The sequence below is a fragment of the Eleginops maclovinus genome, chromosome 19 (assembly GCF_036324505.1).
Source record: "Eleginops maclovinus isolate JMC-PN-2008 ecotype Puerto Natales chromosome 19, JC_Emac_rtc_rv5, whole genome shotgun sequence".
Classification (NCBI taxonomy): Eukaryota; Metazoa; Chordata; class Actinopteri; order Perciformes; family Eleginopidae; genus Eleginops; species Eleginops maclovinus.
In genome coordinates this window covers 21,029,347-21,046,259 of record NC_086367.1, presented here as the reverse complement: position 1 = coordinate 21,046,259, position 16,913 = coordinate 21,029,347, and the positions used below count along the sequence as shown (strand labels likewise).

Here is a 16,913-nt window from a genome sequence, read left to right as displayed (position 1 = left end):
CTTTATGATTATAAATAAAGAAAATGACCCGAACTGAGTTGAGCTTGCACAACATAAAATATCACAGTACAGGCATCTGAATTTCACTGTTTATTCAAATAGTATAGCATCAGTTTGCAGAAAAACCTTTCCACAATTACAGAGAAATTAGAGAGTAAATAACAACTCACAGTTTAATATGTTGTTGTTATTCATCTCTAAAAACACCATAAAGAAAGTTTACACATCTGCCTGTTTTCATCCAGGAACCTTTACTGTACATGCAACATATACAGAGAGGATGCTTTTCATATGTAACATGAAGGGCTGCAAATTAACTTTATTTTACACACAGAAAATAAAACATATGCAGGACAACTTAACTTGTATTTGTAACTCTTGTATTTATTGTATTACTGTACCCAGTTAAATGTAGATTTAGGAGCCCTTATGTCACTGTGTGAAGCAATGCATGAGGAAGATGCAGAAAAAAAGGTTTGTTGATTTTTCTGCAGACACATAACAAAATATCTTATAATAACCGTATTCATTCAATTTAGTTTTCGTTAATAAAACGTTTATAAAACCTGAGACCTTACTTTTAATTTAACCGTCCACATCACCGCTCCACACAACGACACGGTCCACAGACAGGGAGGAGAAATGACACACATAAAACTATAAGAAGAAGAAATCAAAACTACAAAAAAGGATGGACACTGCCTTCACAAGAAACATCAAACTTGTCATTGTTGCCTGCACCTCCATAAATCCATAAATTTACATTCACTTCATCAGAAATAACCTTTTGTTTTGAAAACTGATTCATAGTTTCTACAACAGGGCAACAGTCTGAGCAAGTTCTTTGACTAAACACGAATTGACAGTCTCTGCTTTACTCAAACAGAGCATTATTATTAGCAATTATATATATATATATATGACAGTATATATACATACACATACATAGAAGGAAACATTAAAGAACATATTTTTTGAACATCCAATCAGTTTGAAAAATGTGTCCAAATATGAAATAAGAAATGTTTTCATGTTGTTTGATTTCAGTTTGTTATTTATCATATTGAAGCAGAAAGACCCAATTCATAATGATAAAAAAACTACAATGTAATATGAAGTGTTCCTCAAAATCACATATATTCATAATCAAACAACTTCTAAACGTTTTATATAAAGCAGTCAAAAACTCTTTGTCACTTGCCAGTCGCCTTAACTGTTGCCTGTCTAGAGTTGCCCAAAATGTTGCCCAGTTCCTCAAAACCATCCGACATATCAAAGTTATGTGCCTCGTACTTTGTGGATCCTCTAACTATAGGACAACATTTTAAAAAAGACTGATCAACAGTCGACAAGAAGCTTCAACACACTCGACTCTGCGACGTCACACAGCGCTAATAAAATCACTATTGCAAAGAAAAGAAAAATAAACTTCGTCCAAAACATTTGATTTTTACCATTTTATAAAAATCATTGCGGCTTCGACTTAATTATTGCAGGCACAGAAGGAGAAATGACCACAAATATTATTCAAGTTATCAAATTCATTTTGTATTTACATTGCGGGGCTTCATCTTTGTTCTCTTGATAAGGAAAAATACATTAATATAGAATGATGTTTTGTGCTGAAAGCCTTCATTTAAATTCTTAACATCATTTCATTTTTATTAAAGAAATCAATACATTTTAATTCAATAAATGGCTGGAGTTTTTCCATCAAACCAGGGTAACATAAAACCAAAGCTTCGTGTAACAATTAAAGGTAATGTTATCTCCAAATTTATACAAAAAATACCCTTTATTTTTCAGTAAATGCACAGGCTTGAGTTTTGATTGGTTTAAGTCGGGAAAATAATTAATAAAGTTCGATTTTTTCCAGTGAAAATCCCTTAACAGTGATTTTGAACAATATTATGCACAAAAATCTGAATTTAGAAAATAATTTAGATATAAATTCAGCCTGATTGTGTTTTTTGGAAACCTAAATCCTAACAGGGTTCATATTGTTTGGTTAAAGGCAGCAAGGTGTCTCTTGCGGATGTAAAAAATAAAGTCAGTTTTGCAGCTTTCCTTTTTACATATATTGACTGGTGTCAGGATGTGCAGCTTTTCATTGTCTCGCAGGAAAATATACCAAATCATTTTGCAGTTTTGCACAGTTTACAGCTTCAGTGATGCCGGATCAACTTTGTTATATTTTCATCCTTCTTATTAGATTAGTAAATTCATTTCAGTTTTAAATAAGACTTTGCATTTAGAATTGCTAACAGACAATGATATTTATTATTAAAATATATCTATATTTATTTTTATCTATAGGAGAAATACTCCTTATTTTGGTAATAGCAAATATACATTTTCTTATTTGCAAAAATCTTGCATGATCGTAAATCTCTTTTAAATTACATAATTTTTATTTTTTGGTTGGATTTCTTTCCACTTTACTCATGTCTTAAAGTGTTGTCTTGATTCAACACAAATATACCAGGAAGTAAAAATAAATGCTGTAACTGTTTCTCCGTTAATGTGTAAAAGTGTGGAGTGGCTTCAACAGTGGGAGATCCTGAGAGCGTTTTTTTTTACAGGAAGATTTAAAGATAAACTCTTCAGAGCAGCGCCAGGACAGAAACACACAAAACATAATTTACAAAAATAAACCCAAATGTAAACGTAGAACTTCATACAGCAAAAGCTAAATCTTCAATCAGAACAGGACGGAACATTTTAGGAGAGGCATTTTTTTAAAGAGATGAGTTTTTCCTCCACAGGTTTCCCAAGTGTTTCTCTAAAAGTGTTTATTAATGCAGAAAATAAAGTCTGGGGTTCAAATATTTTCACTTGTGTCATGAATATTAATTTGCCACAGATGTTATTTTCTTTAAGGGGCCCTTTTATGCTTAAAAGCTCTTTATTTTTCTCAGACTGCCTGTGCCGCAGCACCTCTTTTCACCCTCTGTCTGAAACCAGAGCCCAGTCTGTTCTGATTGGTTAGCTGACCAGCTCTGTTGGGATTGGCCACCCTGTAAGAGATGTCCCGGCCCTTAGCCTATCACGTACAATGTGTTAGAGCGCTAGCCAATAGAAGCGCTAGTGTTACACCATGATGTCACTATGTTCAGGAACTAAACAAAGTAGTCAAAAGGGGGAAAGCGAAAACCCAAAAAGCACAAAAGGGCCCCTTTAATTAAACCAGTTCAGAACTTCCTTTCGAAATCTGCAGATATTAGCGCTAAGCTAAGCTACGCTAAGCTAAGCTAAGCTAACGTCCAGTTCAGCCTACAGAAAGACGTCATTGCTGGACTTTCTTTGATGAGTCGCTGCAGCTTCAGTAATTAGAACACATTTTCTGTCTCTCATTGCTTGAGTTAAATCTCAGTGGGTGAAGTTTTATAAAGTATATAATATATCAAAGCAAATAACAAAGTGACCTTAAATTATTCATTTCCCTGGTTATTCCTTCATCAGCTCAGAAGGGATCATCACTTTCTGGAGTCTTTGATGTGAAATTAATAGAAGTGAACTACAGGGTGTTATAGTTCAGGATCTAGGCGTCCAAGGGGGGTAAGGCCACATAGCTAAAATAAAAAAACCCACTTTGATTAAACTCTGACAATAAGCTACCAGAGAAATGTTTATAAAACTAAAACTCTACTCTACTCTGCCTTCATGTAAGGGATAGCATTAAATATTAAAAAAGGACAGTCTCTCACACACACACACACACACACACACACACACACACACACACACACACACACACACACACACACACACACACACACACACACACACACACACACACAGCAGATAACTGTATCTTTATCTTCCTCTTATTCCTCGAGTGTAAAAACCCCACAGACCTTCAGAAAGTGCAAAGCAGCCTGTACAGTCAGCACATGTTGTAGTGAGGCTGAAGGATAATAAGGGGGGGGGGGGGGTGGTTTACAGTGAGGAGGGGCCCGACAGGAAGTGACCTCACAGGCTCCTCCGGGGTCGATACACCTTCAATGCGCCAGATCCGTGTGGCTGGCACTCAGGTCGCGACTTTTCCTCAGACGATTATTTCGTTCCTGGAGAGAAAAAGAAACATTGGATTAACCCATGCGCGCTCTTATTTTGAAAATTCTCACAAATCAACAATAAAATAATTCAAAATCTGTCCAAATGTTTAGCTATAGAGGTTTTTCTCATCACACGATGGGACTAATGTTCTTTCTAGATATTTCCTTATATTTCAGTTAAAAGCAGTAATCCCATAAGAGTAAATATAATATACTAAATATGATATCAAAGGTCTGCATCTCTCTGTATTGTAACTTTGATGTTTATTTAGACCAAAACACAAATTATAGACATACAATTCAAAGCTTTAGACAACAATATGTCCATTACTAGTAAATATTATCCCATCAAATCACAATGTCGCTTTCTTCAAGATACCAAAACAAAACTCAAATTCTCCCTCTTATCAATTGTGTTGATTAGCGAGCATCATAATGGTGTGAGGTTAGTGTGTGAGTCTCACTCAGGTGGTTATGGATTATTTCACCACAAAACAGATTCCCAGGTGAGTTTATATACTATCAGAATGAGAGGGGGAAAAAAGATCAGGTCAAAAAATATCTGCAAGAAGTTTGTTTTAAACGTATCGGTAAAGCAGGTCAGCTGAAGATTAAACATGTCCAAATGTGGGATCAATACAGTATATCTAATCTAAATCAAATCAATATTATTTTAATTGATTTGTGGATTATCTCACTGATTGATAGTTTCTTTCTTTTCTAGCAGAGGACACCCGTTCCTGCTGCTTTCAGCTCAACGTAAATAAGACTCAATACAAATATTACTGGTCTCTAAGCTCGATATGCAAAGATCTTAAATGTACATCAAAAGCACCATATGCTAACAGTATATTTGAGAAGTTAATTTGCAATTCTCGTATGAAAAAATACAGCTTGTTGATTGACTTTTTAAAAATATAACTCTTATTCTCCCGTGTGTGCGATTCTCTTTCTCTGTAGCTGCTATATCACCTGAATTTCCCAAGGGGACAAATAAAGGTACATCTGATCTTTAAGAATGTATTTATCCTTAAATAGAAGAACAGTGACACCTCTCTAGGAACTGAACTTTGACCTTTCCCTTCCCCTCGCCCAGTCAGCAGCAGGTTAGAAACAGACCCCTCAGGTACTTTGGGCCCCGGACCCTCGTCTCCTTACTTGGTATTGGTCGATGGCAGCTCTGTCCGCCACGTTAAGAACGCCCAGAGAGCTCGCCCGCTTCATGCTGCACCAGCAGGGACATGCACCCGGGGGGAGGGGTGAGTCGAGGGGGGTGAGAGGTGAGTTGGTGGAGAGTGAAGGGTGAGAGGGTGAGGGGGATGTGGAGGTGAGGATGTTTGTGTTGGTTAATAACATACATGATTTTTCCACACAAATGTTAGTTTCACAAAGTAAAGCTTCGTACTCTCTGCCTCGACAACACATGATCCTGCTATGAGTTACAGACGCTCTTAATTAGATGCCTTTATTTGTAAGATTTATTAAACGGATGAAAATAGAACACGTTCAGATTTGAGAGGCTGAACAGCTGTCTGTCTTCACATGAAAACTACTGTGTTGTTTTTTCTGTCTAAACTTTTCTATTAGTGGAATAATTGCTTTTAAAAAATGAGAAGGAAGTGACGTAAAGGCTTCAATTTAAAGTCAGCGATAAACTATTGGTTAGACCGTTATGCAAGGATTCTTATCAGATAAAGGCACGAGCTCTTTTATTAAAGTTATTTGCAACACGTGTTTTTATTGAAAAGCAGTTTACTCATATTTATGTGTCAGTGAAGATCATGCACTCCAACATGCCCAAAAAACGTGTTGTGACTAAAATCACTGCAGAGACCCGTCCGTCCTGACACCAAGTTATTATTAATAATACAATTAGTTTCTGACTCTTAAGTTCAAGGCTAAATATGTTGTTTTACTGATGTCTTGCGTGTTATAACCCACTCTACCTTGGAGGCTAACTTATGGGTTGTGCAAGACACGCCTGATCGGATAAGCATTTTAAACAGCATCTAAAACTGGCCTCATTTTCTTGGCAGGAAGTCACAACTCTTAGGAAAACATACAGCTTAGTGATTTAGGTCACAACCAGGTAACTAAAGGACATACTGTCAAATATAAAAAGGCAGAAAAAAGCCAACAAAACCACATGTTTTCCAGTGTTTTAGGAGGCGGTATCTAGTTGTTAAAAAGGACGTCTCTGCAGTGATTCAACGTCACAAATCGGTCCATGATGATACTTTGCAGCCAAATCATCATGCCCACCATCTTTAGAGCCCCAGGGAAGAGCAGAGAGGAAACAGAGACCAGGGAGCACACAGATGAGGCATGCAAGTCCACACATTCAAATAAACAAATTTATTCATAAATAAAAATTCAACAACACAAAAAAAAAACAGCCATGCAGACAAAGCTGGTTCTTCCAGGAATTCACAAAGAAAATAATAAAATCCAAAAACTGAACTATATTTCAAAACAAATTGAAATAAGTAGTCCCAAAGCCACACAATGCAATAAATAGGTGGAACTATCCACAGGCATAACGAGCAAAGGCATTTCATAAGCAGACTTTAGTTTGTGTCTCGCTGCACATTCTACACGTCGCCCGGCACAGCCAGAGAGTTTGAAACGTTTGCATAAGTTTCCCATTTCATCGCTGCACTTCTGTACGTACACCGCTCAGAGCACAGCTACCTTTGGTTTTATACTTTAATCAGGCACAGGTTTGGGCGTTTCAAAGGAATATTAAGACCACTGTAAGGAAAACTTTCAAAACTCTAAATTACTCAAGACTTAAGTCACCATTTAAAAAAATAACTGTGATAATAAAGGGAAGGAAATGCATATTGTTTTTGTGAACTATTTACAAGAATAGGTTGAATTTCTTTCAGAGTAAAGCTATAATATTTTAATTTGTAGGAAGCACAGTTTTCTTGAAATATAAAAACATTTTATGGGACATTACCACTTTTCCTTAAAAATATTACAACTAAAAAACAACTATTTTGATAGAATTTATGGCAACTTATATGGTAATGTGTTTTTACGTGATATTTTACAGACAAACCTTGAAATATTGCACCTATATGACTCCTGTCCTTACAGTATACTACATCGTTTTGTTTTGTTTGTTTAGTCTGAAAGTAGAACTACTTTTTCTGAAAGGTTTTTGTTTCCAACAGTGGTCGTTATACTCTTTGTATACAATCAGACCAAACCCTGTGGGATAGAGTCACCGTACAGAGGCAGTAAACCGATGCGATGGGAAAAGGCCCAGAGTGTGTGTCAGTGGAAGCTCCCTCCATCAGTTCATGTGCAAACAGCTTTAAAGTTACTTCACTGCCAGCAAAGCTCAGCAAATCCCTTCTTTCTCTTTTATTTGGTTAGTGTCGGCTCCTTCCTCCAGTGCATAAAGTGAGAGTCACCAGGTGCATGATGGGATAGTTACCCGGGGTTTTTGGGCTCGCTGTTTTGGGACGAGCCGCCGCCCTTCAGCTTGCGGACGAGTTTCTCGCTGCTGCGGCGGATCGACGCTCGCAGTTTACTGAAGGAGCCGCTCCTCTTCAGAGAGCCGGAGCCGTCCTGAGGGGAGAGGGAGCAGCGTTACACTCACACACACACTGATTTGATTTATATTAAATTGAGTGCATTTGGACACCCACACAGTCATATAGTGTTTGTCCTGTGTGGACATTAGTGTCAGACCCATGTGACCCAAAACACAATATAAATACTCAGATTTTTTACATATAACTGACTCTGGCTGTATGAAAAAGGGGTATCTTTGGGTCTAAATCATTTTAAATGCCATATTTAAGGCAAAAACAACAACATAGCACATTACATTTAATATTAATATTTAATTTAAATGTGTTTTTAAAATGTTAAGCTTGACTTTCAGATTAAAACAGGGTTTATGGGTCAAACTCTAATACCGATCAAAAAAGGTGCATGATCTTTTCAATGCAAAACATCATGAGCATTCACGATGCAGACTGACGCTCATGCATTGCAAACCTGTGCCGTTGCTATGTGCATTCTACATCCAACCTGCACACTAATGCTGCACACAGACGTATTGTGTTGCTATTTGTTAGTGCTTCACCTTCAGCTATTGGTACATGGAGTGACAGGTGAGGTTAAGATCACTACCACCTTTACATACTGTAATGTGCCCTGATCAGTCTTTTAAAAAGTGTTGCCCCTTATGGATTCAACATAACCAGGACTGATGACTCATTGAGGCTGCATGGCAACAGAATCCTTTAGTCAATGCAACATGAGGACATGACATGATCAATTACAGTCAATTCAAGCCTCAATGGATGTAATCAAACAACCGGTATTTCTGGTAGCGATGTTAGTTTGAGTGACAGAAGATGAACCTGAGCATGCTGGGTGCTGACTAAATACTGGTTAAAAAAAACACCAATCAATATTGCTAAATAAAAAGCTGTAAATACAAAAACTGTGGCTCTTCTAATCTAAGAGCACAGTCAACTCAAACAGTTGAAGTGTCTTTATAAGAAGAGTCTCTGTTTTCTAAGCTTTTCAAACACATCTTAATCCCAAATGTATTTCTTCAGGAGTCAGGGTTGAACTTTGGATCTTAATCAAGGCCTGTTTTATGTGATCTAATCAACCTAAGTCCTCATAGTGATCAATAGCATCATTTAGACATCTGGAATCAACCATGGCCTTACTCCTTTAGGGACACAGTTGTATTTTGATCCACAATTTTAACCTTTTTTGAAGATAAAAAGGACCTTTGATGAAGGAATCTCCCAGCTTCCAGCCAAAGTCAGGTTAGTGTGAAGTGTTTACAAAATGCTTTGAGGCATGTTTCCAGAGCTGCAGCTGAGGTTGTTATTAGATGTGAAGACACAGAAAAGAGAGGGGACACACAAAGAGGCGACAGCCACAGGTTTCAGGTGAGCAAAGAGTTTAGATTTTATTAGAAGTTAAGAAAGACAAACTGTAAGATGCACACGGGACAGGAAGGACACGCAGAAAGGTTATTAGCAAGAGCAAAGAAACAGAGACAAGAAGACTATTCTAATTCCCAGATTTCAAACAAATGCAACATCACTGCGCCCACGCTGATATGTATTTACAGAGATATACAGAAGGTAACCAGGGCGATGCACGATGCTCAGGACAAAAGCTCCATTTAATTTCCCCACAATCTGACATTTAGTGGGAAATGTCCCATTTATAATCACACTGCATCAGATGAACTCTATTCTGTTTAATCACAGCGTGCATGAGTCCCGTCACCTTTAACGTGTTCTCATCATTAGTTCAGTCCGACATCATGACAGTGACACGCAGCGCAGACTAACGACTAACAGAGCCACAATCCACGGTGCTGCGTCTCGATCATGCTGACGAGAAACGCTGATGTTATTTACAGCAGTCACAATGAGCTTTGAGTCACCACTAATGAAGTCTAGGGGTAAATGCTGAGTCAAACTGAGAGGCGTCACAGATAGAGAGGGGGGGGAGGGTTAAGTGTTAAAAGTTTAACTCTGACCATTTCAAACCTGGAATAAAGTTGGTAAGTAAGTGCTTTGTTTGCAGTGACATCAAGAAGGTTAAATGCTGTTAACATGGTGTAAAGTTTAAACTATCCTTTCCTTATGTTAGTGTTTCTTATTTTTGGTTATCCGTTAAAATCCCGAGGATAAATTCTGACAAAAATCTAAAAAAGATGTGATATTTTCTACTTTTCTGTCAAATCTGGTCCTTAAACGTACGGCACAAAACATTCGATTTCTCTCATTGTTTTTATGTTTATTATACGAACCTGTTATCTTGATCTTAACGCCTGATATAAGTATTGTTTTGACCTTAAAAATCAGCAAAAGCGACAGATTTCAGAGGCGAATCCTCACATCGGACAGATTGAACACTGGATTTCTTTGCAGTTTTCCTGATAACTGACTGATCATCACTTCTGTGTCCATTGACTAATTAAGGTCTCCGTTACATGCACACATCACTTTCGTCTTTCACATTACTCTAGCAAATGCTCAGGAGGTCACCAATGATGTGAGGAAGCAATGGCTAAGACACAGTAATTGACCAGGTGTCCAGGTGGAAAATGGACAGAGTTAGGCTTTAGAGAAAGAACAAGTTAGCAGACAGAGATTTGCTTTAAGGGCGTCTGTTGATCTCCTCTACACATTCACCCTCAACAACCTATCAATGACTCTACAGCCAGTGTGAAAGGACAGTTTAAAGAGAGCAGAGAGGGACAGAAAGAGAGGAAAGGACAGCAGGAACAACATGAAAAGAGTTTAGTGTTGATATAAAGAAACATCCCCCCCTACAGCAGATACACACAACGCCTCAAGACAAATACCGAAGCAGAAAGTTTGATTTAGTCACACAAGCTGCCCCCAAAACCCAGCACAGAGGAGGGTTTATTAACGTTATCGCTCCGGTTTGTGAAGGATCCCCATCATGGGGGAGGAGAATGAGAGAGAGAGGGGAAGGGGGGAGTCAGAGCTGAAGAAAACTGCAAAGCTGAAGGGTGGAGGCGAGGCGTCCGTCATGCAGAAGACAAGTTTATTTAGAACCATTACAAGGCATCTGGAGTTATGCCTGCCGGTCACACGGAGCAGGAAGAGAGAGAAGGAAAAACAAAGAGAGATATAAACGAGATGAGAGGAAGTTTGTAATGGAGGAGTTTAGTGAGTGAGAAAAGAGAGACATGGAGAAAGAAGAGAAGAGAAACAGATTAGAGAGACCAATAAAGTTATTCAGTTCACAGATCAGTGTTTCTCCACCAGTGTGAGCATTAGCTTATTATGTCATTAAGTCATAACTGTGTTAAAGAGGCCGTATATAAGGGATACAATTGCAAAGAAAAACATCCTTTGTGGTAAAAATGAGGCCAAAAAACACACAACAAATATCTGTTCTCTCTCTGTTCCAAACTTCTCTAGCTTTATGGTTTGAAAAAACCCACCCAGATTTTATATTTATTTTCTCTGAGGTTATTTTCCACAGTCGGCTCCAAATGGCCTCGGGTCTCGCCCACTGACTTGTTAAACCCAGAAAAACAAAACAAACGGAAGAGGAATTGAATTATTTTGCAGGATGGAGGGCGAGTTATTACCTGCTCTATCCCCCCTCCTCAAGGAGTGACAGTAAAAGTCTAAAAAAAAGGTCTCGGCTGACTCTATGAACCTCAACGGGCCCTTTGATGTATGGCCCCTGTCAGCTCGTTGTTGCAAAAAGGACTTTTTTTTACAGTCTTATCTCTCCTATCATTTCTCTGTAATTCATATAGTTTTCCACCAGGTGGAGCTCTTGCACAGTCTACTATGGTGGAGGGATACTGTGTCTGTGTCTGAAACATTATTTAGCACAAACAATCAAGTAGAACAAGATTAAAATCCACGAAATAAAACACAGAGGGGATGCCGGGAGGAGACGCATGAGTGCAGCCAGACAGATAGTTGGTTTATGATTTTATATAGACTCATATTTCCTCAGACAAATTAAGAATGAACGTATTTTAAGTTGGACACAAATCTCAGTTAAATGTTATTTAATGTAATAAATGCAAACATCTGAATGTAAGAATCAAGGATCAGTGCATTATTTTTTTACTAATGAATTAAAAGTCAGGTAAAGCAAATGTAATAATAATAATAAGCCTCTTTAAAGATCTGTTACAAAGGTGTCTTCCTCTCTGGCTGCTAACACGCTGACAGAGCAAGCACAGGAAAGAAACAAGGATACAAAAATAAATCACACTTCTCATTCTCAGGCAGCGGGTCGTCACACAGAGGCAAAGGAGAGGTTCATAAACACATAAACACACAGGTACAAACATCACAGTGGATACACAGATATCACAGAAAGAGTACAGTACAGAGCCCGTGTGGAGTCCGGTGAACACACTGATGAGTCACACTGCGTCTCAGAGGAATTATTTATAATAGAGTGAAAGGAAACGCCTGTGGAGAGAGCTGGAGTGGAAGTGAAAATATATTCGACAGGTTGGAAGAAAAACATGTGGTTTGACGGCTGCAGTGAAGGGTAGAAATACCTGGAACACTATGTTTGTATCCATCTTATAGCAGATCATAACAGCTGCTCTTACCAGTCTTATGTCACTCACACAGTCTGTATCGTTGAAACTGCAAAAGTCCAATATACAATAAAGTCCAGCCCTTAAATACATTTCGAGTTCTGTAGAAGTTGTAGAATTATTAGTGTGTCGTTTATCCTTTAATTGTTGTTTTGGGGGTTGTGTAGTATTTACCAAATGTATGAAAATGTGTACATTAAGAGAAGAAAAAAATACAGCCCCAGATAAAATTAAGAGACCACTTCAGCATTATCAGTTTCTCTTGTTTTATTTTTTATAGGTACGTCTTTTGAGTTAAATGTTTTTATTGTATTCTATAAACTACTGGCAATTTTTCTCTGTGTTGGAATTCAACAGACACTGGAATGGCTGCCGTACCTGTAGGGATAAAGATTGGAGTGGTCTCTTAAATATTTCCAAGGTTGTGTATATTTATATTTATATTTATTTATATTTTTTTTATATATTTTATAGATCTGGAAATCAATCAATCTTTCCTGGAATAATCTTAAGAAATATCTAAAATAAGAAACATTTATTTTCTGTCTGAATTATATAAAAAATAAACTTAAAGGCTTCATTACAAATGTTGTAATAGGGGCATGTTTTTTCCCCTGTGAGGGACAAATGTGCTTATCAGCTGTTCTGACGTTCATTGTGAATAGTTCTATATGATATTGTCAAACGGGATTTAACAATATTAAAAGATATTTATCTTATACTATCCAATTCAATTCTGGAATTTATTTTTGTTACACGTTATTGTTGACATTTAAATATATTTACTATCATTATTAAACTTCCAGCTGCAGCTCTCCCAGGACAGGCTGCTCCCTGATATAAATAGGTCCAGAGATCAGCTGCTGATGTGTCTGCAGGAGGCTGGATGATAACAACTGGCTGACAGTGTGTATAGAGGGGGAGATGCTGATTGGTTGTTCAGGGCGCTATGACTACTGTTGCTAAGTGAGCAGCCGCAGAAGAAAGATGGAGAGCAGCCTACAGAGACCCTACATCTACATGTTTCTTATTGCAGTGACTAGAGTCTGAGGAAACTCTGCAGAGAAACGTAAGGAAAGAGGAGTTAGCATGTGAAACCACAGCGGCTTTAGTGCTGGGAGAGCAGTTTTTATAGAGAGTTAGTGGGGTAAGCACTTCAGAAAAAGAGAGTTTAGGGGTTTATTACGATCAAAGCACTATGTAAATGTAACACACTACAACTGAAGCACCTACTGTGAGAGCTTTAAGATCCAGCCAAGAGAAGCTTTTCATTTATTAATCAAAGTGGAACAGTGAAGGAAAAGCAACAGCTACTGCAGGAGAGTTTCTGACAGTCAATCAGCAGACTATCTTTTACTGGCCCCTTTTTACATGTTTCTAATGAAATAACTGTGACTAACAAAGTTAAGTAACCTCATAGTATCTTTCTGGACAGAAACCACTGGAACACTGATCATCCTTTACATGTTTATCTTATAATGACGACCAAACGTATAGCAGTTGTTGCTCCAGATTTAAAATGCATGTATCTCATGCATCTATGTCAACAGGATGTTTATCCAGCGTGATCAGTCAGCATGTGGCTTCTGTCCAGAAAGGAACTGTGTATGTGTGCAGACTCTCAGGAGTGTGTGTGTAGGGCTGTGTACTGTACTTACCCCATTCCACTCCACGCTCATACTCACTTCCTCGCCACCGTCCGGCCCGCTTTCGTACTTCACCGTGTCGGAGGTCAAGCTCTCGCGGCTCCGCTGCTTCTCGCGGGCCTCGGGCTCGCTCAGGACCTCCGCCACGCGCTGCTTATGCACCGTGTCCAGACCCTGAGCAACACACAAACACACAGATATATAAAGCAGCAATTAATGCCAATGCAATTCATCCAGCTAAAGCTGAACACCTCTGCACCTGCAGCTTGAGCTGACTGTCACACACACATGGCCACTGGACAGTTGACAGGAGCCAATTAATCCAATCCGATTAATATGAAAGCTTTAGACTTATACCACCTGCTGCACTGAACCCAGGCTCTGGCACACACTCATGTTTTATATTAAGACATCAGCGCTTCGAGCTAATTCAGCGCAGCCAGTTACAAAAGCACAACTGGTTTCTTTAGGGAAACTGTTAAGCAGCAAACACAAACCTGTTGCTGAGATTGTTTATTCTTCAGTGCTTCCAGAACTAATATGTATTACACCATTAAGAGTAAAAAGGAGTACTTGAAAGAAGTCATCATGCTTTCTGACTGGCTAACATCTAGTTTAATATGCAGCTATGGAGCTGAAAGACAAAAAGGAGGAGGAGATTTTATAAAGCTTGAAGGTCTTCCGACATAAAAAATCTCTGTCTTGAATATCAATTTGTGCTTCAGTTCAAAGTTCAAAATTCAGTTACTTTATTTAAAATAGTTGTTATTCCTTATCTACAATTATAAATATTGTTCATTTTATAAGTTGTATTTCTTTCCCTCTTCTGCAGGTTCCTGTGAAAACATCTAAGTACAGGGAGGCATAAAGTTTTCATATGGAACGAGTGCATTTGAAAGCTGATTTGTGTAAGTTACTTTTAGCTTTTCATATTGAAACTGAACAGAGCGGACTTCCTCCTTTGACCCCGTCTGAAGACTACAATATTCAGAGTGGAAAAACCCCAGAGAGCACTGACCTCATCTGAAACACATTTTTGGACATATTTAAAACGTAAAAATGACATCAGACGTTTTCCTCTTTCAAAGTGAATAAATATTTGAACAGCTGATTCTACATCATGATTACCGTTCTCTATCACATGGTAAACATCTTCCCTATTCAGCATTAAAAGATACAAAACAAGTCCAAGAAATGAAAACATCTGAGAGACGTTATCCCGCAAAATGTTGATTTGAATAAACACATTAAATAGGTATCTGTTTAAAATGGTATTACTCAAACTTAACTCGCTCCAGCGGTTAGAGGCACTAAACCAAGCCAGTTTAATTTAATGTGTTCATTTATGTCTTCCCAACTGAGAGAGGATGACAATTAAATCTGGAAAAGGAAATTCTAATTCAGGATAAAACCACTTTTTATCTCCGCAGGAAACCCCATTAAGGCTCGTAAGAAACTCATCATGAGAGGAAGACTAATAACTGCCGGCTTCTCATTGACTCCTCCCTCATTTTAAACTTTAATAAACATTATCTGCCTTCTTTATCTGCTTTGAAATCTGATCCAACCCTTTTTTATTGTATCTCTGCGGCTTTAACGGCAACAGTGACGTGTTAACTGCAGCGAGGAGTCCTGCGTGATTAGTCAGCCAGAGACCACACCTGCTTTCTGGAGCGCATGGCAGCTTCCTCCAGAGTCTCGGCCGCCTCGAACTTGCCCTGCCGCCTGTAGAGGGCGCCCAGGTTCTTCAGGGTGGTGGTCACTGTGGGGCTGCAGGAACAAGGAGGAGGAACATCTCAGCACAGAGAATGTAAAGGTACAAATACACTGATTAACGCCCAGTTAAGCAGTCATTTCTTTAGATACAGTAGCTTAACAACGACAAAAAGGGTTTGTGTGCTTTCTCTCAATTAACTCAAATATGTGTGCTTTGTAATAAAAAAGCAGCTTGATCGGATTATATATCAGAGTTTGATCCCAAACCAGCAGAATGAAGAGATTTTGACTCATATTTTGTATGAATATGCATCAGATAACTTTACCAGCAACAGCATTACAACTCATGAGGAGTCACTTAAAGTATTTTAAATGGTTATGCATAAAGAAAGTATGAACAAAGTCTCCTATATAGCCGTTAGCAGTAGTAAATCTAAGGTATGGTGTCCTTTATGTGGTCATTGGACAGGGTAGGATGATAAACAACAATAGAACCAGAAAAAAACACATTGCTTCAAAAACATATTGTGTTTACTTTACTATTTTTATATCACAATCCTGGAAGACTTTACTTCAGTTGGGATGATTTTCTGGTTTTGCCGCTCCTGTCTGGCGTCTGAGCTGAAACCGGTTTAACGGCTGAACAGGCATTTCTGATTACGACACGTACAGGCTTATTATGAAGAAGCTTTATAAAGATAAAGCATCTTATAAAAGCAGGGCATAGGAGGTGAACTGGGACCTCTCCAAGTAGCAGTCCACTTTCCATATTTCAAGTCTGTTCGGGGACTTGAACCGGCGACCCTACGATTCCCAGTCCATGCCCCTACTTACTGAGCCGCTATGAGACTCAAAGCTTTCATTTTCCTGTTGTTCTAAGGACACTTTAGAATCCATTTTTACTCTTTTATTTCCCGCCCATCTTCACTCAAACACTAGTTCATATATCAAACTGACCTGTCCACTTTGCAGGCTTTGTACCAGCCCCCGTATTCTCCAAAAGGCGAGCCGTCCTTCTGCTTTCCCTAAGACAGAAACACCATGTTCATTAGCTCGCTACAAAACAGTTTCAAGGGTTTCTTCTAACATGAACATTTAAAATCAGAAAGAACCAAATACTTGTGAACTACAACATGAAGGGAATTGCACATTAAAAGGATGAATGTTAACCCATTTTTTAATCCCATCAAAGGTATCATGAAGTGGTGTTAAATGGTGGGATTATACTGGAGTCAGGATTCCTTCCCTGAAACCTTTTAAACCTCGACCAGAATTAACTCCTCTGGTTGGGAAATGTCCAGTGGTTTTTACCAAGACTTAATCTGCTAATCCAACTCTTTGTAAAGTCAATCCTTCCTATTTCACCTTTAATACGATCATGGATCTGTCAGA

The 16,913-nt window shown here is 38.4% G+C and overlaps 1 protein-coding gene across 6 annotated transcripts in view; it reads right to left on the bottom strand.

Annotated features, from left to right (window-relative positions):
• Positions 1-77: 77 nt before the first annotated feature.
• Positions 78-16,913, bottom strand: part of klc1a (kinesin light chain 1a) — a 44,078-nt gene continuing 27,242 nt past the window's right edge. Inside the window, exons 11-16 of one of the 6 annotated variants that reach the window (XM_063909425.1) lie at positions 16,479-16,546; positions 15,467-15,575; positions 13,818-13,979; positions 7,504-7,637; positions 5,217-5,283; positions 78-4,067 (exon numbers count right to left, since the gene is read on the bottom strand). In XM_063909425.1, coding sequence (XP_063765495.1) covers positions 4,002-4,067; positions 5,217-5,283; positions 7,504-7,637; positions 13,818-13,979; positions 15,467-15,575; positions 16,479-16,546 — 606 coding nt within the window. In that variant the 3' untranslated portion in view covers positions 78-4,001. Of the gene's footprint in view, positions 4,068-5,216; positions 5,284-6,398; positions 10,662-13,817; positions 13,980-15,466; positions 15,576-16,478; positions 16,547-16,913 lie in introns of those variants that run through there. The other 5 variants (XM_063909426.1, XM_063909427.1, XM_063909428.1 and 2 more) reach the window with 5 other exon arrangements.